The following is a 24,113-nucleotide window of genomic DNA, read 5'->3' as shown; positions in this document are numbered from 1 at the left end:
TGGGGTTCCTGACAGCAGTGAGCCCCTGTTTTTAATGCTGACGCCCGGGGAACCCTGCAGCAGACAGTGGGCCAGACAGTGGGGTTGGACAGGAGCGAGAACACACGAGATACCGATCTTTTCATGGATCTTTCAAAACAGATAATAAAAGGGCTGACTTTTAGTTTATTCAGCATTAAGAGCTGCATTGTAGAGGCGTTTTCAGTTTAAGGATAATCGGTAATAATTTGTTTTCTGGCGGGTAAGGGTATGATCCTATTGTGATTTGCAAGATCAGAACATACATCACAGAGCAAATAAAAACCATGGAATTTATTAGAATTAAGATCCTCTAGTGACAGAATACACTGGAAAGGATGCTCACACCCATGTTCAACAGTGGTTTAGTGAGCATGTTGTTATAGGCTCTTTTTTTTTTTTTTTTTTTTTTTTTTTTGGTAACTTCAGGATATTTGAAGATAAATGCAGAGAGCACAGTCAGACACTAAAAACCGAGCTGGAAGAGAGATGTGACATCACGCAACTGCAAATGTAATCCCTAACCGGTGGCAAAACCTAGTTTATTTTTTTGGATCAAGATCACCATGAGACACCAAAAGGAATGGATATAAGATTCCCAACTCGGGGGGCTGATAGCTAATTCTCTGCTAATATAACCCATAACGACATTTTTTCGAAGAATGGGGTCGCAAGTGGCTTCATTTTCCCTGAGGTATGCTTTCCCTACAAACCCTTTTGTTATTTCACTGGCTCCACAGCTTCAGTTTGTGAAGGAGAAAGGCAGAGAGAGACTCGGGACCCAGATGGTCCCAAATGCCTCCGCACTGAGCAAGGCCCTCCGCTGCAGGCCCACTGACTCTGGATGTAATTTTTGCAATTTTAGCAAAATGTGCACTTTCTCTGGGGTCTGACATCATTATTCTACACGACATTGATGTCTTCATAAAACAAGTTGAAAAGTCAACGATTTTTTTTTTTCTAACACTGGTCCAACTGAGCGTTAAGAGCTGAAAAGAAGAAGCATCTAGTGGCAACCAAAAAGCTATGGAATTTTTTTAAACTTATTTTTTTAAAAGTGTTTTCACAGCAAAGATGCAACTCTCATTTGCTATACATACGCTGGTCATAAGCTGGCTTGCTTGTTCAGACTTCTTTCCCTTGTGTTATAATATTGGTATTTAATAGGAAAATAAACTACATAGACTTTTATCTGTATGCATCCATTTGCAAATTTCCTTACAAAAGAGGACAAAGCACATAGGCATTCACAAATTCTATGCCATTTCTGTTAAAATTGGTATCTATACATTATATTACAGTATTAACAATGTATGTTCTACCCATTGGGTAGGATATGTGCATAATATATTCAAGTTATATACAGCACCTTACAAATAAAAACGTAAGAAAAGACAAACAACTGAAGAAGCACCATTGTCAGTGAGGCACAACAAAGGTGGGAGCGCGGAGTGCGGCAGCGGCGGGGGCTCGGGTCCTACGCCTGCTAAACCCAGAACATGAGACAAGGCAGCTGCTTGAAATCTACTGACATGCAGAGCTCTCCGCAGGACATGGATCCGTGTACTATGCATGTATCATGTGGCGACAGTCTCTGTCTCGCGCTAAGCCCCACCACAGTCCGCTTAAACAAGCACACACCGAGGGGGAGGAAGGAAAAGGAGGAAAGGAAGACGGTGCTTTGCTTTCATAGCAAGGCATCCACTCACACACGACGGCTTCCGAATGCAGCCAACCCCGAAAGCAGCAGCAGCAGCAGCAGCAGCAGCAGCAGCAAACGGCTGTCTAACCCTGGCAGAAACGATAAACTTGAACTATGCAAAAGATGCAGCACTTTGGGTAGTAACATGGCCTAAGCGGAAATGTAGGGGATCCCCAGGCAGGACCGTGCTTCCCCTTCTCCATCCACCTCTCTGATCTCTGGCAGCTGGCAGCGCGGCCTCGGCCCCCTTTAAATCTGTAAAAGTGAGGTGAGCTGCAAAGCTGTGGCCTGGAGTGAAAGCAAAGTTCCTTGATCTGTGACTTGGGTGCGCCACGGTTAGATACAGTGCTCCTCACAGCGAGGAGGGGGACCTGCCAGCTGCCACCCAGTCCTGCTACTTTATCTAAATTTGAGGGTATTGGAGGTGAAGGTAAGCAGAGCGGGAGCCTGCGTCCCTGCTCTTCAACTGAGGTTGGGGATGCTGGCAGCAAGCAAGGCGGACTTGGGGGACTATGTCACCGTATGAAGACACAGTGCCAAACACTAGCATAGTTTTGCTTTTAGTCACTTAGACACAATCAGAAAGTTAACAAAAACCAAGTATCTTTCCCAGTTTCTTTCCATCATACACTGCGGAGCTTTCGAAGTTTTAAGAAAAACGAAATGCATAGCAACGAACATGCAGTGAATGTCGCCGTGCTAAGTAGCAGACCTCGAGAAGCAAGCACCCGTGCGCCAGACCAGCCAGGAGGCGGTTCGGAGCATGCAGCAGCCTGAGTGGCCAAGGATGGACGGACTTTCTCCTGAGGGGCAGGGGCTGGACGGGCATCTCCCTTTGCTATGGACCGGTATCTAAAGGCCATCGCACCAGGACTCTTCCTACAAAGGACTTCCTGGAGACAAGAGCCATTAGATGGAAGATGCAGGATCACCCCTGTCAGGATGCAACTACTGGTTGTGGGAGGAAGGCAGGGATGTGAATGGATTCTTCTATCTAGATAACAGAAGCTGTCTGAAAGTAGTTGCCGAAGATAAAGGTGAGGAAGATAAAGGTGGAGAAGATCAAATGGAGATATAAGAAGCTCCAGAAGCACTCATCTGTGTACCACGTTCCCCTGCGGGTGTTGGAAGGCCCCTCTTTCCTCGCCCAGGAGCTCAGTGGCTATCTGTGCACCCTCATGACCAATCTTTGTACGTTTTAAATATTCTTCCCCGCAATCTTGGAATTTCTTGCGGGTTGTGTGCCCGTGTGTATAGGTGATGGGGGAGGCCAGAGGATATGCTTGTCGAGCTTCTTTAACACGGAATTTGGGTTAGAAACACCAAGAATAGTTTAACATTTTAAATGCATAATTTGTTTAGCACAATCTCTTTGGGATTCGGGACTGCTTCGGTGTCTGAAGAACATGAGACTTTCTGAAAACACAGATACCTGCCTGAGGGCTGTGCTCCTGTCAATGGGACTCAGCATGTGCTGGGCTTCATGCTCCAGGCAGCCCTTGGGGCGGGCAAGCCACAGCAGGATGCTCAGAGTCCCCTTCCCACCAGCTGCTCTTCTGAACTTGCAAGCCTTTGTTTCAACTCTCTACCGAGGTAACCAACCCATCACTGATGGTCTCAATCACTGCTTTCTCAACGGGGTGCTCGGGCTCCGTAAGCACACAGGCTTCTCCCACCTTAGGCCCCACTGTGCAGGCTGCACCTTCCTCACTCCTCTTTCCACGCCAGGCCAGCGAGGAGCGACAGGTCAGCCACCACCTTCAAAAGAGCTACTGATCTAAATCACCTTTTCCCTGCGCCAAAGGGAAAGTGACTATTAATTAAGTTTATGACCTTGGCTTTTAAACTAATTCATTATGGAGGCCCAGCCTCAAGACCATTCACGTTCATGGTTTCAAATGTCTCTGTCTTTAAATAGCTATTTAACTTAAAGGACAATTCTCTAGAGTGGCTGAATGGGAGGAACCTCGCTTTTGAAGGACGATGACATTTATGTGAATTCAATATTTGTTTTGCCAATACTGTGGACACCGATAAAAACATTCACATACTTGCAAGATAACTAAGAATCGACAAGTTTCTGACTACAGCTCATTCTTGCAGCAGGTAGGAAAGTGAAGGACTGCAAAACCATGTTGAGCTAGAGTTACAGGGTGGGTTCACCTGCTTTACCAAAATTGCAGGCGAGGTTTGGAATGATGATATCATTAGCTGACCTTGTCATCTTTCATCTGAGGGGACACCTGACCAATAATTTACCCAGCACCTCCACCAGGGGTCCTGACAGGCACAAGTGCTTCCTAACCTTCACCTGACAGGGTGAGACAAGGCTCCATGCCACAAAGAGTGCCAGCTTCCCTCCAGCACAGGCCTGGGATCCAGGCAGTGAGCTGACCGGGTAGGGGGGCCCCCCGGGGCTCTGCCCAGTCTTGGAATTCCCACTGCGGCTCTTAGCACGCACACGTCCCAACAGAGTCTGTTTATTCTCTCTTTCTAAGAGTTTGGCTAGTTCTGTGGCTGTTACTGGGTGAAATGAATCAATTTAATGAAGAGTCCAATCCTCAAAGCAAAACAAAAACCTGCAGCAGAAAGGAGCAGAAGGCAGGGGACAGGACTTGTAGCTCAGAACAGTCTCTCCAGCTCTCGGCCGACAGCACCAAGTCACCTCACTGACAGATCGTCTGAGACCCACAGACAGACTCAAGCGCGTGTGTTATTCAGCATCCAAACGGCAGCGATCAGTCACTGGGTCATCCTTCCAATCCATCTTGTTACATGCAGAGGCCAAGGGGACTGACCCACGCAGAGCAGGCGGCGGTGTGGCATTGGTTGAACTTGTTGGCTGGTGCTATTATAAAAGCCAGATGCTTTCTTCCCCAAAAGAAAGCTGTTTCTTTTACGTAAGAACACCTTTTGTAAATATCAGGAATATTAAAACTAAAACTAACAATATTTAAAATTAGTTTCTAGTTGCATTTTAACTGCATGTTGTGCTTTTAATCCTGTGCTCTTGGAGTCGCCCGCCTGCCCTGCCCTGCTGTGGAACTGACCGTCCAGTTCTGGCCACACTGCAAAGGCTGCACGAACTCCCGCGGGAGTGTAGGCTGTGAGCACAGCATTCCCCCGAGAATGCTGCGCCCATTTAGTGACGGGCAATGGCTTGTTATCATGCTCAGCAATGTGGTGTCCTCTGTCCATTCCAGGAGTTTCCAATGAAGAAGTCACTACCAGCATCGCTCACACGCCGAGGCCGGCGGGCTCCATGCGGAGCAACCGCTGAGAGCCCCTTGGGCACTGACCAGCTGTCCAGGACTGAACTGAACTGTCTAGAAAAGGAGGCTGACAACGGGAATACACTGAGAAGTCACAAATCTCAACAGTATTCAAAATAATCACCTTGCATTTTAAACAATTTATTGCATAAAATTATGTATGAGTCTACTTCATGCTACAGTGAAAAAAAACAAACCTAAGTTACTGAAGAACTGCACTGCTGGAGGGCGAGGGCACTGCGATACTGGATGGTCAATGCATGTGTCGGTCACGTTTAACAGAACAGGTGGCCTAGGCTAGCAGAGTAACTCAGCAAGTCCCAAGTGCTGGACCTTCGCGTTCCTATCTTACACCCAAAGGCCTCCATGCTTCAGACGCCCTGCTCTCTGCTGCAGACTCTCACAGCAGTAACGACCTTCTTGATGTACACAAGTCGGCATGTTAGGCTACGCCCCTAAACATCTTTTCTGGCATGATTACGGGAAGCACTCCAGGGCATTCCTTAGGCCTAATCATAATCCACAGGTGAAGAGACAACATACAGAACATCACATAAAACAGTTCCCTCATATATATTTTCAACATTAAGATAGTGCAACTTTTAAAAACACATCATCATAACAACACAAATCAACTCCTTGCATTCATCGAGCTTCCCCACTTTATACCTTGGCACACAAAAACAGGAATTTTGAATCATATTTTTAAAACAAAATAAAAGTTCCACACCTTGGGAGAAAAAGCAAACTGGCCAATTCTTCCCCATGATAATATATAATAATGCTTCCTTCTTTATTTAGTTAATTATAAATTTAAGGCCATTCTGGCCTCTTTCTCTGCAGTCTCCTTTCATAATTAAATAAATCAAATACCTCTGTGTTTTATTTCATGATATAGTCAAAGCACCCCTTTCTCTGTTCCCATGCCCACCCTTTGCCAAAACCACCCCCCTCCCGACGCCTGCCCCAGAATAAACACTGTTGACGGTCAGACCGGATGGAAGTTTGTATTGTTTCAGTCTGGTTTGCATGCAATTCCCCTGAAAGGAATCAGAAACAAAGACCACATTTGCATATTTGGTTTTACTTAGTTGTCGCACGTAAAACTGAACAACACTGTGCCCGGGAGCGGAGGAGCTGAGCAGTCCTCCTCCGTCCTCGGTTTCTTCTTCTCCACTCAAGCGCATGCTGGAGGATCAGACGAGATTCCCAGGCTTCCTGTCCTTGCCCTGGATGGGCACCACCGTGCTCCCCGCGCTGTCGTGCTGAAGTGGCAGTCTGCCCCCTCTGTGCGTGTTGCTGTGCTGGTGATGGAAGAAAGAGGCTCCTGGGTAGTGGCCCATCACCTCGCTGTAGGTCGGGGGTGGCCCCTCCATCCTCCCGTTACTGCTGCAGGTGCTGGCACTTATGCCCGAATTGCTGCTGGGCGGGCATGGGCCCCCGTTGTACACAGAGATGTCTATCAAATCGCTGTCGAATATGGTCCGGTTGGGCGGGGCCCTCACAGATTCTCGGTTGAGTTCCATCTGCTGTTCGGGGTCCCTGAGCTGCAAGGTGCAGGGCCCCTGGTAAGGAGGCGGCTCCTCCCCGTCAGACAGGGAGATGGTGGGGGGAAGGTCAATCTCGTGCTGCACGTAGGGGTAGGTGGGCTGAAAGCGGCTGAACCGGTCCCTCTGGATAAAGGATGGGGCAGTGAACCTGTCCCGAGACCGCGGGGCATACATGATCTGCCAGGAAAAGAGCAAAGGCTTGAAGACATTCTTGGCTCAATAATGATCACAAACACGACGCTATAAGAACAGCCCCACTTGGTCTGTGTTCTCAACCGTCTGAAACATTACCCCCTCCAACAAAACAGGGAGAGATTACCCCAGAAAAAATGTAGTTGTATTATTCCTCATGAGTTAGATCCCTCACCTTGCCAAACTATAGTTTATCCAAGACGATTCAACAACGGACAATGCGGTTAACTGAAAATTTGGGTTTAATGGGAATTACTGCATATGCTACGTATGTGTTTCCCACTGGGCCAAGTGTGAGTGTGTGTGTGTGTATATATCCACCCATTGACTTCTCCCACATCATATTTTTAAATTAAAGGCAAAAAAACTATGTTAGTTTTACGTCATTCTATTAAACTTGGAGATGTGGAAATGAATCATGCTGTATTTATAAACTATGCCCACTTCTGCAGAGTCTCATTGTTTGCAGCTTATGGGATCACGTAAAGATCAGTGATTCTCAACCTGTTTTCTGTAGGGAGCTCTAGACTAGCACAAATAATCCCTAGGAGACTCTAAAAGTCCCCTCCCCCACGTTAAAAACCAAAGTTACAGGCATATGCCTTAATTTAAATGTTATTTCCTAATCTACACTGTCATACATTTGACTTTTCCACCTATTTTGTTGTAATGGCATATTTCCCCCCTCCCCTCTCCCATCACATCGGGCTGAGCAGCCATCTCCAGCCACCCACATCCCTCCCTTGTCCAACCCCTTACCTCCGAGGCACCAGGCTGAGGACCAGAGCTGTCTGTAGGCCACAGGCGCCCTTCCTGGCAGGGGGTGGGAGGGGGACATCACAAGAAAATCATTAGTTTCATGCTGCAGCACCTAAAATCAAGGAACCACATTCCTCTTGGACAATGGCAGACCTGTTTAAGTCACAGAACAACAAAGAACTGGTCCTTTTATTACACCGAAATTATTACACAAAACAGTCTCCTTATTACACAAAAGGAGAATCGTGGCCAAAAGGAAAGTTAGAATGTACGTGTTTGACATATACTCCAAATGTCATCAAACCGTATTCAGTCACTGCCTAGATTTGGGTAGAGTCTGGGTCTTTAAGCTCATTTGTTTGTTTGTTTTAATTCTCACCAGAGAATATTTTTTCCATTGATTTTTTTAGAGAGAGTAGAAGGGAGGAAGGGGGAGAAGAGAGAAAGAGAGAAACATCAATGTGAGAGAGACACATCAACTGGTTGCCTCCCACACTTGCCCCAACCGGGGCCGAGGAAAGATCCTGCAACCCAGGTATGTGCCCCTGACTGGGAATCGAACCCGTAACCCTTCAGTGCTCAGGCAGACACTCTAACCACTGAGCACACCGGCCAGGGTTGGGTGCTTAAGCCCTTATGCAGGTGTGCATGGCCACAGCCGGCATGCCAGCCAAGGCCCTGCGGAACTGGGCTTTGAGGTAAGCAGCAGCACAGCTAAAGCACCGCCTGCCACACTGTGCTTTCACACTGAAAACAGAGATTCCAAAGCCTGGCTGGCCTTCAAGGGTCTAGCCAATTTATTCTTCAGTCCCTTTATTCCCAAGGCAGATGTAACTTGACATCTAGCTGTTTAACATCTTTTTTCAAATATGTTTGACCAGACTGTCAAGGTGACAAGCTTTTCTAACACCATAAACTTGTTTACAAAGCACTTCAATATGTTTTCCCTTTTGAACCCAAATTGTTGGCAAAGGTCTGTTGGGCTACTCTAAAGGCCTGTTATTGTCATAAAGAGAAGAACATGGGTGAGCAGGAGCAGATGTCTGCATTTTTGGATTCCCAGGAATATTCATACATGACCTTGTGCCATCACTGAGCCTCCTGAGAACCTGAAAGCACCCACAAGTAGACCTGCAAGGTGAGACACCCCTAAGTCTCTCTTTTGTATTTTGTAGGCCAGCATTCTAATACAAACACCCCATCTGAACAACAGGGTGTTTAAAAACCAAATACATACAACCTGATCCTACGGTCCTTGCAGAACACCATGGACTCAGCAGCAAAAATAGGAACAGACCAGCAGTGTTTAGAGGAAGTTTGGGCTTAAGGTGTGACTATAAAATTATGTAGTGGGCAATCATGGCTCTGGCCTGGCGAAAGGTGACAGATCTCATCAAATCTAAGGAAGTGGCTGAGCCACACCCACGGACAGCCCTGCACCAGGCCAAGGCAGCTTGCAGAGCACGCCAGAGCCTGGGCTCCTCTGCACCAAGAGGAACAATCACTGTAGTTCTGGGCTGTTACAGCAATTCTCGTATTGAAAACAACATACAAACACATCCTGGGATGTTTCTAAGACTCTGCCCTAGTTCCTCAATGAACACTCAATCTTACGTTTCACCCAAATCACATCGATTATTAAATCCATTCAGCACTTTTTGGCCCTCCTCTCCCCTGGCTCCCAGCAGCACAGGACCTTCTCTTGTTGGCTCAGAGACATCACCCCTCCTGGTTCACACCCTGACTTCTCTGGCCACTTTCCTGCTCTTTGGGGGGTGCCCCTAACTCTTCATTCTGGTTGAATGTTGGAGTTCCTGAGAGTCCTATCTGGGGCCCCTCTCCTCTCAGCACAGTCTCCCTAGGCCACCTCATTCCCTCCACAGCTTACGGGACCGTCCATATGTGGTGTCCACATTTGGGCTATTGTGAGTAATGCTGCTGTGAAGAAGGGTATACGAATCTCTCTTTGAATACCTGCTTTTCATCCTTGTGGATATATACACAGAAGCAGAATTGCTGGATCATGTGATAATTTATGTTTAATTTTCTGAGGAGCCACCATACTGTTTTTCAATAGTGGCAGATCCATTTTACATCCCGACCAGCGATGCACAGGGTTCCAATTTCTTCACATCTTTGCCAGCACTTCTTATTTTCTGTTTCTTTAATAATAGCCATCCCAGTGGGTATCTCATTATGGGTTTAAGTTGTGTATGATTAGTGCATTAAGTCAGGGTTCTCCAGAGAAACAGAACCAATAGGGTGTGTGTGTGTGTGTGTGTGTGTGTGTGTGTGTGTGTGTGTGTATAATATATAATAGGAGCTGGCTCATGTGGTTATGGAGTCCCACAATCTGCTAGGTGCAAGATGGAGAGCCAGGAAAGCTGGTGGTATAGTTCAATCTGAGTCTGAAGGCCTGAAGGCCACTGGTGTAAGTCTTAAGGACCAAGAACCAGGAGCTCCAATAGCAGAGGGCAAGAGAATAGAATGTCCCAGCTCAAGAAGAGAGATTTGCCTGCCTCCACCTTTTTGTTCTATTCAGGTCTTTGGGGAATTGGAAGATGCCATCCACACTGGTGGGAACAGATTTTCTTCATTCAGTCTACTGAGTGAACGTTAATCTCTTCTGGAATTATTCTCCTAGAGACATCAGAAATAATGTTTTATCAGCCATCTGGGCATCGCTAAGCCCACTTGTGTTGGCACGTAAAATTCGTCATCATAATTAGTGATATTGAGCTCTTTTCAGGTGGCTTTGTATATCGTCTTTGTAAAAATGTCTATTCAAGTCCTTTGTCTATTTCGAAATTGGGTGGTCCATTATTTTGCTGTTGAGTTTTAGGAGTTCTTTATATATTCTGAATATTAACCCCAATCAGATATATGATTTGCTAATATTTTCTCCCGTTCTCCCAGTGGCCTTTCACTCTCTTGATAGAGTCCTTTGACAAACCAATGTTTTTAATTTCTAAAGGTCAGTTTATTATTTTCGTTTTGTTGCCTGTGCTTTTGGTGTCATATCCAAGAAATCATTGCCAAATCCAATGTCATGAGTTTTTCCCCACTACTCTCTTTAAGAGTTTTAACTCTTACATTTAGGTTTTAGATCCATATTGAGTTCATTTTTTGAATATGGTGTAAGATATGGTTCCAGTGTCATTATTTTGCATGTGGATATCCAGTTTTCCCAGCACCATTTTCGAAAATACTGTCTTTTCTCCTTGAGTAGTCTTGGCCCCCTTGTCAAAAATCATTTGACCATATATGAGAAAGTTTATTGCTGAGCTCTCTCTTCTATCCCATTGTCTCTCTTTATGCCAATACTGTACTGTTTTTGTTATTGTAGCTTTGTAGTAAGTTTTGAAATTAGAAAGTGTGAAATGTCCAACTTTGTTATTCTTTTTCAATATTATTTTGGCTATTTTGGGATGGTGCTTCCTTGAGGTAGCACATGCATTTTAGGATGGACTTTTCTATTTCTGAAAGAAACATCATTGAGATTTTGATAGGGATTGCACTAAATCTGTGGATTGCTTTATGTAGTACTGACGTCTTAACAATATCAGGCTTTTTAATCCATGAATAGGTGGTCCATTTATTTGTATCTAATTTCTATCAGCAACATTGTACAATCATCAATATAATCTTTTACCCCCTTGGTTAAGTTTATTCCTAAGTATTTTTTTATGCCATTATACATTGGATTTTTTAAAATTTCCATTTTGACTGTTCATTGTTAGTGTAAAGAAATGCAACTGACTTTTGCATGTTAATTCTGTATCCTGCAACTTTGTTAAATTTGTTTATTAGTTCTAGCAGGTGTTCTTTGTTTGTTGGACTCTAGGGTTTCCTACATGTAAGGTCATGTTACCTGTTTATAGGATAATTTTTACTTTTTCCTTTATAGTTGGAATGCCTTTTATTTCTTTTTCTTGCCTAATTGCTCTGGCTAAAACTTCCAATAAATACTATGCTGAAAAGAAGTGGTAAAAGCATGCATCCTTGTCTTGTTCCTGATCTTAGAGAAACAGCTTTCAGTCCTTCACCATTGAGTACAATGTGAATTGTGGGCTTTCCATAGAGGATCTTTATTATGTTGAGGTAATTTCGTTCCATCCTAGTTTGAGGAATGTTTTTATCGTGAAAAAGGATTGTATTATGTCAAATATTTTTTTCTGCATGATGTGGTGATCATGTAGTCCCCCCCTTCATTCTGTTAATGTGGTGTATTACACTTATTTTTATATGTAAAACCATCCTTGCATTACAAAAATAAACCCCATTTAGTCATGGTGTATAATCTTTTTAGTATGTTACCAAATTCAGCCTGCTAGTATTTTGTTGAGGATTTTTGCATCAATATTCATGAGGGATAATGGTTTTCTTTTCCTGTTGTGTTTTTGTCTGGCTTTGGTATTAGGGTAACGCTAATTCACTAGAGTTTGAAAGTATTGGTGTCAATTCTTCTTCAGATGTTTAGTACAATTCACCAGTGAAGCCATCTGGTTATTTGTTGGTAGGCTTTTGATTACTAATTCAATCTCCTTAAGAGTTACAGATCTATTCAGATGTTCTATTTCTTCATGATTCAGTCTTAGTAGGGTGTGTTTCTAGGAATCTGTCCATTTCATCTAGGTTATTCAATTTGTTGATATACAATTGTCCAGAGCACTCTTATAATCTTTTTTATTTCTAGACTAGAGGCCCAGTGCATGAAATTCATGCACTGGGTGGGGGGTGTCCCTCAGCCCGGCCTGCACCCTCTCACAGTCGGGTCCCCTCACTCCTTACCGCCCGCATGCTCGCTGCTCCTTACTGCTCGGCTCACTGCTCCTTAGCGCTGCTGCGGAGGTGGGAGAGGCTCCCACCACTGCTGCTGCGCTCACCAGCTGTGAGCCCGGCTTCTGGCTGAGCAGCACTCCCTCTGTGGGAGCGCACTGACCACCAGGGGGCAGCTCCTATGTTGAGCGTCTGCCCCCTGGTGGTCAGTGCTCATCATAGCGACCACTCCCACAGCCTGAACCTTCTTGGTTTTATGCTCTCAGCTAAACTCTCCTTTCCACACATTAGGGACCACAGACAAGATCATCAGACTTGGGGACTGAAAACATCTAATACTAGTATGATCTTTTCCAAACTGTGAGATGCAACCTCTCAGAGAGTTAGAAAATCAATTTAAGTAGGTCACAGCCAAAATTTGAAAAATGAAACAGAATGGAAAATATCATTGTCTGTAAGTACTGTTTGGTGAAAGTTTTGCCTTAGTTGTGCATATGAGTATTGTAGATTGTGGTATAAAATGTGTTTCTACTGTTCTTCTTGGTCAAAAACAATCTGAAGGTCTCTGATCTAAGCCAATTATTCCTCATTTTATATGGGAGGAAACTGAGGCCCCCAAAAGGGTACATTACTCACTGAAGGTGACAGTTAGTTTGTGGTAAAGCAAGGCCATTGGTGGATATTTTGGCTTCTACTCCAGGGTTCCTCCCAATGAATGAATGTATTGTACAGCCTCAAGTATTTGGAAATCTATTTTTCTTTTTGTCCCAGGGTGAGAATTTCAAAGTATAGGTAAAACTGATCTTGGGTATTCAGCAACAAAACACCTTTACCTTCTGATAAAATCAATTTTCTTTCTTTTCTTCCCTTTCCTTATGCAACCTCTCTACAATCCAGTGCTTTATAGTATTACTATCTTTTCCACCCTAGATGGCAGTAACAGCTTAGATGTAAAGGCAATACCTCTAGATGTCAATGGCTGTGTTCTCTCCAGCTTTCCCCTTTTATTCCTCCTTGGAAATCCATCATCAGATTTCTCAAGACTCAATATTTCCCTCCCAACTCTACTCAATCTAGGGCATGTCCCTTAAGAAAAAGATAAATTATCCAGGAAGGTACGTTGGGAAGAAAAGAAAGGGAATCCTTTATATTTCCAGAATAATACAATAGATCAGGGAGGTCTATAGGCCCCACGGAGCAAGCAGAAAAGGAGCTGTGCAGGTGCCTCTCCAGGGCTCAGTGCTGGAGGAGAGTGAGCAATTTCAGACTTCACTGGAAACCAGCCTGGGGATCAGAAAGCTCAGGGCAACAGGGAAATGTGCAACCACACGCCATCAGCCCAGGTGGGCACAATCACCTCCGTTAGGGCGGGAGAGGAAGCTAAGGCACCGCCTGAAAGCTTTCCCCAAGGTCACAGAACCACAACCCAGCTTCCTCCCTTGGCATCTCTGACGGCTCTGGGGAGCCTCCCTAACAGGTGGCACTCAGAATCAGAATAATTTAGAAAACTGCTTCCCCCTCAGAATAAGCCACAACAACTTTCAAGAACTAAGTAAAAACAAACAAAAGAAAAAAACATTATCATTGGATTATTAATTTTAATGCCTATTTAAAAGATTATTAAAATTTTATGGTTCATAAAATTTTTAATTAATCCTGCTTAAAAATCTCGTTTTAGCTTGCTTTGGTCACAGTACAAACCATGCTCAAGTGAGTTCCCCGGGGAGCCTACAGATGCTCAGGACATTATTGGAACTGTCTTCAGCATTCACTTATGTGAGCAGAGGCTGTTTTTTAGTTGTAAAAATAATACATACATTCATTCTTACCATAAACATTTTAACAGCACAGACCAAACTCCTTTTGTCCACTTCCCCCCTTCCTGGCTTCTCCTCCAAGGAAACCATCAGTTTATGTGGGTCCTTCCTGACCTTTCTCTACAGTATCAGTTTGTAACTTGGGCAACATCATTTTTACTAACTGAGTCACACTTGGTTTTGCAGCAAAATTGTATAATTTATTGTATAATGTTAAATTCATAACATTTAACTCTGGATGGATTTTGGTTGATGCAAAAAAAAATCAAATCCATCTTCAAAGAGCAAATGAGAAAAAGGAAGACTTGCCATTATTGAAAATTTTAAAAAATTTTCACTTAAAATTTTCCCCAAAATGAACTGCAAGCTCTAAAAGTAATTTCAAAACTGTTGTGAGCAATGTCAACATAAGTAGAAGGACTAGTTGAGCTCCTCACGTTGTTTAAAGACAAATCTTGGCTATTAAAAAGGCTTGCCTACTTTTGTTCGCATGAGAATCACTGGTAACAGCTATGGCCCAGCATCTTTATCCAATTTTTGCCAACAAGTTGGCCTTCTGTTTCTCTTACTTGAAGGGGACATTCTCATTTTGAAGCTGTTGAAATTATCAATTTCCCCCCCAGATTAACAACTTTCTATCTTTAACTACACACACTGGAGGGTAAACCTGGTAACTGACCAATCTGGCAGCTTGGCTATGCTAACACCCTCGCTCATTCAGGGAGAGAAACAGCTTGGCTGATGGTAGGAAGCCTGTGCTTGGAGTTGACATTAGGAACTGACCTGCCTCTCGCAGTCCCCTCGACACTTGGAAATGCAGTTTCAGGGGCTCATAAAATTACGGAGAATTATTATTGAACGCAGTTGACAACAAGTGGCCCTGGTCTTTCTGCCTCACCCACAGGAAACTGGTGCCTGGCATCTTTCATGCCACCCCGATGCTGAATGAAGCATGTGGCTCTCTTCTCCTTAGTCTGGAATGGCAGGGACATACCTACTATAATTGCATCTTCAAACCCGTTAGTTCATTGTTTTGGTACCTTACTGAATGAAAATAGTTTATTTCTGTCGTTTTAGAAATGCTTTTCTCAACGCAGATGAAGTAGGGAGAAATGAGAACAGGCAGGCGCACAGGGGTCTAGCTCTTCAGTCACAGTGGTAATGAACCCTGTGTGTGGTGACTCCCCCACCCCCTGCGTCCTTCACTGGACCTCAGGACACAGCCCGTGGGCTTCTCCAGCTCTGCGAGCCCCGAGCCCAGTGGGGCCAGAACTGTCCGTCCTTGGGTCACCCCTGCTCTCAAGGCCAACAGAAAGGAGCCCACAACCAACTCTGCCCTCTTGACCACAGACTCTAGCCCCAGAGAGGAGGGCCCTGCCCCGGGAGATGACGGGACAGCAAGGACCAGGGACACGCACGCCAGGCTGGCGCAGGAAAAGCTCTACTCGCTGGCCCAGACACACTTGGTTGAACTCCTAATCTTGCAGGAATGACCGTTACACCCACAAAGAAGTGCTCTCCCATTTTTCTGGAAACCAGTGGCCCTCTGTCTTTTATTTTCACCCTTGTGATAAAGGTGTGAGCGCAGAAGAATATTTTGTCTAAAAACAATCTACACAGGGAGATGGGGCCACAGCAAAAGGTGGGCACCCGCCTATCTTGAGTGGCAGCTGCTCTGCAGCCCCCGGCTGAGGATGCCAGGCAGGCACAGAGGCCAGTGTGGCCCAAGAGGCTGACTGTCCAAGAAAAGATGTAACTACAAAATTTATGTGGAATCTCATTTTTACAAGTTCGATCAAGTTTTGTCAAAACACCCTGTGGGGCAAACCACACACACTGGCCACACCCCAGGCCAGATCTACAACTTCCGCAGAGAGCGTCCGGGTACAGACTTCCCCATACAAGGGCACTTTGGACCCAAGAACCCAGGTTCCTGTCCCAACAGGCTGGTGGCTGCAGCCCTGGTCCTCCTTGCCAACAGCTGGGAGAAAGAGCAAATGGCCTCCTGGCCTGCGCCCCCCCACAGGCTGCGCTCAGTCCCTGCCTGGCGCTGCTGTCTCCACAGGCACCCGTATTTTCACTATTGATTGAATCCCTGCAGCCATTGGTAATGAAGAAATGCCCGACGTGACTCATTTTGTTAATTTTTCATTGAAATCGCTGTGTTTATAGGTCACAATGGCTGGATAGCCACAATTTCATACGGTTCAAACTAAGTAAATGTTCTTGTTTCGCTGCTGGCCCTCAGCAAATGGCTGGCCACCTTGGCTTTGCCCACTGTCCACCGTGCCCTGGGCTGGCCAGGCGGGTTAAGCCGGCCCCGCTGGCTGGGTACAGGGTGTTGGAGAAGGCCGCTCAGGCCTCTGCCAGCTGTGGCAAGAAAGGCTTGTGTAAACTTCTCTCAGGGTTGTGTCTGGATTATTTATGCCTTTATTGTTTTCCTGTTACTTGGCGACCTAAGGTAATGAATAATAATCTAGAAAGTATCAAAGCTCTGAAATCACACAAACCAGGCTCTGAAAAATCAGCCTGGGCTACCTCAGAAAGAACACGTCAGGTTTACATCACAAGCCCACTCACTGCTGTTTGCCGTTATTTAAAGCATTCACTTTTCCTGCAATTTCATTTTCATTCAGAAAGGCTGCTTCCACTACAGTCAGAGCCGGCGCTGTCCCATCCCTTGGACTCCCCGGAACAGCACCTCGGGGACACTGCGGTGATGCAAGCTGACCGGCCTCAGCCAAGGCAAACTCCATCCAGTCCTCCCTTGGGCAGCGGGGACCTGGCACAGGGAGGTGTTCTTGCAGCAAGCACTGCTGGCGCGAGAAGGGAGGAAACCAGGAGAGAGGTGCTGCACGAGGAAGACAGGGCGTGATAAAGTCGGGCATGAGGGCATCACACAAAGAAAACCTTCCAGAATCCAGACAAGCCCAGACAACTGGTGCAACCCACCATGTTCCAGGAGAAGATCCTGTGAAAACCAGGATGTTCCGAATTGCTGAGACCCTACCTTACTAACCTGTCTTGCTTCTGCTTTGGTGGAAAGCCCGTTAGGGAGGTGCGGGTAGCTCCACCAGCGTGGTGAAGTTTACTCAACCAGATCGTAACATCTACCTGCTCAGCAAGCCTCCTTCTCAAAACACACCCAACTGTTGTCTTTGATTTTTCCATCCTGACTACCAAGTCTTCCAGCAGAAATAGAGACAAATAAATGTAACCAACAGTGTTCAACCAAATTACCTAGAAGTTGATAAATTAGATGCCCAACGCTTCTCGCAGCATCTAGAATAAATACACCTTTTACAAACATGCTTATGGAGACCTCAGCGAGTTCTAGAACAAATGGGCCCAAAGGGCCCCCGGAAGTAAGTGGGTCCCAGCGATGCACAGGCTCACCCACGGGGAGGCCGGCAGTGGGGACCTACACCCACAAGCTGCTAACCAGCTGGTGCCGCAGCCCCCGCCACTCAGGCCCCTGGGACGGCAGGATTTAGGTGCTGACAAAGTGAAAGGCACTCAGGCGCTCTGACAACAGACACGAAACCACATGCACAGCAGCCACCGCAAACACCTATCCATCTTCACCACCGGGCACAAATCTGCACCACAGCATGGGGAGCCCAGAGGCCATCACTTGTGCATCATCAGTGAGGGCAGGGCCTTTCCCATCGCCAGCCAAGCCTGGACCTAGCTCTTCTAGGCCCCTTAGGGGAGGAGGCTGCTTGGCACAGGCAGTCACCTAGGGATGTGGAGGGAGAGCCACCTTCCTGGAGGGGCAGCTTGAAAGTGCCCATGCCGAGTCCTCATGCCCCATCCCAAATCCCTCCTATAGTTTATATCCACTTGATACACACCCCAGTGCACACACACAAACGGCCACTGGAGACTCCTGGCCTCCCCCAGTGAGACTGAGAAAATGCCGGTTAGCATTAGCTCAGTGGATGCCGCTGACGGTGGTGGGGGCGGGGCAAGGGCAGAGCATGGCAAGGACACCTGGCATTGCTTCTTCATTATCTTGGGCAGTGCCTGGCTCCTGTCCGGTGGATGACCGAATGAATGAAGGAGGGAGAAACCGCTGGAGGGACACTACTCCCAAGGCAGACTCCTAGACTCGGACCGTCTTGAACACGCAATTTCTCTCTGGACCCCAACATTTTCTGCCGAGCTGCTGGGAAGTGTTCACTCTGTGGAAGCCATGAGAGATCCACTTATATGAACAGGCATCCTCTTCAACAGTGAAGTGCCTCTGGGAAGGGTGGCATCCAGTACCCGGTAAGATCGGGGGCTCCCCACTCCAGCACTGCTGACATTTGGGGTCAGGTCATTTTTGTTGAGGGGCTGCCCTCTGCATTGCACAATGTTTAGAGCATCCCTGTAGCAACTCCCCGACTTGAGTTGACCAAAACATGTCTCTTGAAATCGTCAAATGTCCCTGAAAGGGCAAATCCCCGCTGGTTGGGGACATGAGTGGAAGTGAATCTGATTGCCCTCCCGAGGCTGCATGCAGGGAGTTGGCATTTCTAAGTAGGTAATTGGGAGGCAAGAAGCCTGGTGAGGAAGCACCTTCCTGGGCCAAAGGACCACACGTGAGATTTCTATCTGAGTCCAGGAGAGAAGTTAAGTTGCTTCCTCACCCTCTCTCTTTCCTCTTTTGACTATAAACTAGGCCAGTGGTAGGCAAACTGCGGCTCTCGAGCCACATGCGGCTCTTTGGCCCCTTGAGTGTGGCTCTTTCACAAAATACCACGTGCGGGCGCGCACGTACAGTGTGATTGAAACTTCGTGGCCCATGCGCAGAAGTCGGTATTTTGTGGAAGAGCCACACTCAAGGGACCAAAGAGCCGCATGTGGCTCGCGAGCCGCAGTTTGCTGACCACTGAACTAGGCTAATGGTCCTAGTCATGAAATGGAGCTACCGTCTGGGCCTGAATTGTCTTGGTCACTGTGTAAAAACTACATCTTGAGCTTGTGAAACGTTGAACAGAGCCTATTGCTAAGCTGCACGATAGCCACATTCCCATTTTATTGGGAAGGAAAATTCAAGCCTTGGGAAGCAACAGCATTCATATTGAGCTCCCAGGGGCAAAACTTTCAAGCGTTTATTAATGAAATTAGACACCGACGGTGATCAAGACCTCTGCAGACACGGTCTTAGCTACTGATTACCTTCACTTGCCATGCAGTGTGTGGCCCTGCAGGAACCTCTGAAAGTCACTTCATCGCTTTCTTGATTTCAAGAACAGCAGCCCCCTACCCACGGGACCCGCTTCCAAGTGAAACAGAACACACATCCCAAGTAAAACCACACTTGCATTTTTTATTTTCTCTTTTTGTAAAATTGTTTTCCTGCCACCCCTCTTTGCTGGTCCTTACGCGGAGTGACCGTCTGTGTGCTGACCTGGCAGGGAGCTCCCAGTCTGGGGACAGAGACAGTGAGCAGGCGCTAAGGCAACAATGGCCGGGGACAGAGGAGGCCTGGCCAGGTCTGTGCTGAGCTGTGGAGGAAGGAGCCACCTCTCCTATCCAAGGCAAGGCAAGGCAGGGGGCAGAAAGATGATCCCTGAAGCAAACCTGAGGGGAGGACGGGGTGGTAGGGCCCAGGCTGGGCAACGGCAAATGCACCCGAATTGCCCAAGTGCAGTGACTCCAAGTACTTTGGGGCTTGAAGCAGAAAGTGTAAGATGGGCAACTTGGACACATTCATGGCAGGTACTGCCCAGAAACTTGAGAGCTGCCTATTGATGGTGATAACGAGTGGGATAGTTTTACCTACTTCTCCCCAAGGCCAGGGGTCGGAATTTATAGTCCTCGCATTAAGGCTCAGGCAAAGCAATGCTGGCTGGTTCTTTTATAGTTCTAAAACTATTGCTGTATCTGTCCTCTCTCTTTAAACTCAGGACGATTACGTGTATTTTGTGTTAGAACTTCAGAGGAATTGGTTCTTTCCTTCAGGTAACAGAGTGTGTTTGTGTGGAGGGGGGGCAAGAGAGGGGGTATCTACAGGCTCAGGACACCAGTAGCTGAGTGTGAGGGAACTGAACTGCTGAGCCCCAGGTGGGGAGCAATTAAGGCCAGTGTCCTGTGAGTCTGGACCCCACAGGTGCCAGGTTGCTGAGATAACAGGGGTCCCACAGGAAAGCCATCGTGGTGTGATGGAAGCCATGTTAACTTGTGGACCGAGCTGGGGATCTGGTGAGATGGAGGAAGGGGACAGCAGAGGACAAGAGAAAACAAGAAGGACTGATCTTCTCACTGTCATGGCATGCTCTGTAGGTCTGAAGGGTGGCACACAAAAGCCCCATCCCTTTGCTCTCTCTCTGCATGCCATGGACACAGAACCCTTGGCAAACCTGAGTTCTACCCAACTGAACAGCTGGGTAGAACTGATGGCTCACTGAGCCACTCTGCAGCCTCAGTGAAGCACGACTCTGACCTCCTAAGAGGTCCCAGGGGCCCTGGGCTGGGCTGCACCATACCCACCAGGACAGTTGTACCCCACACTCACGATGGTCTCCCTAAGCCAGGTACCAGACAGCGCTGGTCCTGACACGTACTCTGAGAAGCTCTTATTATGCGGGAATTTGGTGGTGGTGCCCACCACCAAAGCCAACAATTTATAAGCACCTAAATTTCCCATTCCCAAGCTTTTCACGAAGATCACCAGAATCAGTCCTGGCCAGGTTGCTTAGTTGGTAGGAGTGTCATCCTATACAGCAAAAGGTGGTGGGTTCAATTCCCAGTCAGGGCACATACCAAGGTTTCAGGTTCAATCCCCAGTCATGGCACATATGGGAGGCAACTGATCCGTGTTTCTCTCTCACATCGATGTTTCTCTCTCTCTCTCTTTCTCCCTCTCCCTATGTAAATAAATAAAAAACTAAAAACCACCAGAATCATAGTTTGCAAAACTAGCTCAGAACAGAAAGTTCCGGTGGCCCTTGGTCTACCAGGTGCAGATCACAGAGCAGTTTAGCTGAAAATCAGTGTTTTATTTTCTAGTGGAGGGTGGTTCAGAAGTAGCTAGAAACTTTAAAAAACCAACCTGAAGAGCCTAACTAAAGGCTGTTCTGTAAGCCCCATCACAAACCAACCTGCCCTGAGGTACCCGAGGAGGCCCGAGCCCTCGCCGTCCCACTGCCGCCCGCCCCTCCAGCTCACCCACACCCAGCACTGCTGACCTCCTCAGAGTCTTACAAATACAGGTCATGAGCATACGTGTATTCAAGGACAGGTCTCCATAACAACACGGATGGATCTCAGAAGTGTGAAGTGAGCGAAAGAAGGCAGACACCAAAGAGCACCTATTGTATAAGCCTATTGTTATCAAGTTCAAGCTGGTGAAAGTCATCTGTACCGACTCCGGGCAGTGGTGACCTTCTGCGGGGCACGCCTGGGCCTGGGTGTGTTTCTAGAGGCTGCTCCTGTCCCTCTGCTGCTCGGGTGCAGGTTACACAGGTGCGCTCAGTTTGTGAGGATTCACTGCGCTGAACATTCAGGATGCACATGCTTTCCCGTGAGTGTAGTGACCTTCAATGGAGAGTTTCCCATACTCCTGAACCGTGGTGGGCTGACACGAGAGGCTGTCCTGCTTCGTGGCCCTCACGGGCACCCGGCCGCACTCTTGGAGCCTGGGCTAGAGGCCTGGGCAGCACCGAAGAGGCGCAGGCCCACACTTACCTGCTGCAGCCGGTCCTCTTGCCTCCTGCTCTGACTCGGACGGTTGATGAACGACCGCGTGGACACTTTGTAGTGATTCAGCAGGCAGACGATGACCACGACCATCACCGTCACCACCACAATGATGATGATGATCTGGGCGAACTCCAGCTCCGCTGCGAAGGAAGAGGAAACCATGTTAACCACGTGCCCCACTCAGCTCCCCAGACCCCGTCTCCTCAAGGCACTCTGACCATGACAACCACCAGGCATTGAAGGCCTCTTGCACGAATCTGCTCCTCAAGGGAACCTCATGAGAGAGAAGCTATTTTTCCCCAGGCCTGCTGCCCAAGGCCACTGCCAGACTTTGACATTCTAATAACATTTAAATAAAAGGAGACCCAGGCAGACCTGTGGTCTCAGCCTAACCTTGGTGCTCAGACAAATCTGTCTTTGCAATTTTATAATGAGAAGAACCAGAGGAAAATGTATTCCATTGGCCCTACGAGACCTCTGGAGGTGCTCTGCTGTAACTGACACCATTTCACACGGGAAATGCAAAGACCAGCCCAGTGCGTACGCCATAGGCTGGTGGACACACAGGCTACCCCTGCCTATTGGGCAGGTGAGCCCTTAAGGGCCATCTCTTGGGTATGAAAAGCTCAGCGTCTTCATTACCTAAACTCTGTTCCTGTGAGATGACTCGCCCACCCTTAGGGGAGTTAAGAAAGTCTCTCAAAACTGAAGCTGTTCCTCCCAGTATGTAATCTCTCTAAGAAAGTTAAACCCATCTTCATGGTTGAGTTTCCCAAAGCACATTCACACAGGACCCACATGGTACACACTGAAGAGAAAACCTATGGTGATAAAGTACTCCAACCTCCTTTCCTCAAAGCCGCTGCCTTTGGAAGTACCAGTTAATTTAGAAAATACATCCCCACTGTGTTGAACTCCGCGGGGACCACACTTTATGTGCAGTCAGGTCACCATGGGTTCTGACACTGCCATGAAAGAGATTGTCTAAATGCCATTAACACATGCTTCACACACAAGTGTAGCGCCAAGGAGCTACTTCTGGAAGAACAGCACAGTGAGTTGTCAAGTAGAGAGGGAGGTGGTTCAAGCCCTTCAGTTCGCAGGGAGGAGCAGAGGCTCAGTGCTCAAGGGCAGCTGCGAACCCAGACTTTCTGCTTCCTGGCTTCCAGCTCATGGCTCTGCTGAGTGTTGGCTGCCTGTTCTCCCGAGTCTCCGCCCGCTAAAAGGAAGTGACTGTCTGCACAGGGGCATCACGTTAAAGGGTGAGAGGCTCAGGAGGACGGCGAGGAGCACAGTGGTATAATGAAGGGCAAGAGAAAGAGGGGAGAGCTCTCTCTACTATGCTACTGCGTCACACTTGCAACACATACAGTATGCACACTCATACACACATATACATGTGCACACAGATACACATGCATGCATGCACACATGCACATGCACACAAAAGCACATGTGGACATACACACATGGGCACAATGCACACATGCATACAAATACACACCTGTATGGGTACACATGCATACAAGGCATGCGCACAATGCACACCCTTTTGCTGCAGCAGGACTCAGGCCACTGGCCAATCGGGAAGCATTATGGGCTCACACTTGGGATGATGCAAAAGGGGACTGGGTAGCACCTTCCCCCCAGTATTTGCAGCTGTGTGCCTCCACCATCCACACCCTGGGAACAGAGGGGCAGGGGCCGGGATGGGGGTAGATGGAGGGTCTTCCTGAATTCCGCCATGTCCTGCCCTGTAGCAGTGTCCTCCACTCCTGTCCTTGGCCCCCACATACCTGAGGGAATGGAGATTTACATCGCACCCTCTGGACTGGGTTGGACTGCACTTTGCACTGGGCCTGTAGGGCCGTTGGTTCAGAGGTGTGCCTTAGAGAATGGAGAGCTGAGTGTGAGGGAACTGAACTGCTGAGCCCCAGCTGGGGAGCAATTAAGGCCAGGTAGGTTTGCCGGGTACACCCCTAGCTGGCAGTAAAAGGGCAGATCCCAGTGGGCATGGCTGACTGTGGAGGTTCAGGCAGCAATGCCCTGAGTGGCTCTAGAGCAGCGGTTCTCAACCTGTGGGTCGCGACCCCTTTGGGGGTCGAACGACCCTTTCACAGGGGTTGCCTAAGACCATTGGAAAACACATATATAATTACATATTGTTTTTGTGATTAATCACTATGCTTTAATTATGTTCCATTTGTAACAATGAAAATACATCCTGTATATCAGATATTTACATTATGATTCATAACAGTAGCAAAATTACAGTTATGAAGTAGCAACGAAAATAATTTTATGGTTGGGTCACAACATGAGGAACTGTATT

At 47.3% G+C, this 24,113-nt stretch overlaps 1 protein-coding gene across 5 annotated transcripts in view; it reads right to left on the bottom strand.

Moving 5' to 3' along the window:
* Window positions 1-3,948: 3,948 nt before the first annotated feature.
* LDLRAD4 (low density lipoprotein receptor class A domain containing 4) overlaps window positions 3,949-24,113 on the bottom strand; it is a 335,092-nt gene continuing 314,927 nt past the window's right edge. For all 5 annotated transcript variants that reach the window (XM_014540290.1, XM_005866917.2, XM_014540291.1 and 2 more), the window contains 3 exons: window positions 21,767-21,921; window positions 7,494-7,547; window positions 3,949-6,719 (listed from right to left, as the gene is read on the bottom strand). In XM_014540290.1, the coding sequence (XP_014395776.1) occupies window positions 6,189-6,719; window positions 7,494-7,547; window positions 21,767-21,921 (740 nt within the window). In that variant the 3' untranslated portion in view covers window positions 3,949-6,188. The remainder of the gene's footprint in view (window positions 6,720-7,493; window positions 7,548-21,766; window positions 21,922-24,113) is intronic.

This window comes from Myotis brandtii, unplaced genomic scaffold (genome assembly GCF_000412655.1).
Source record: "Myotis brandtii unplaced genomic scaffold, ASM41265v1 scaffold240, whole genome shotgun sequence".
NCBI lineage: Eukaryota > Metazoa > Chordata > Mammalia > Chiroptera > Vespertilionidae > Myotis > Myotis brandtii.
The sequence above is the reverse complement of the archived record's forward strand: the minus strand, read 5'-3'. Positions and strand labels throughout refer to the sequence as shown.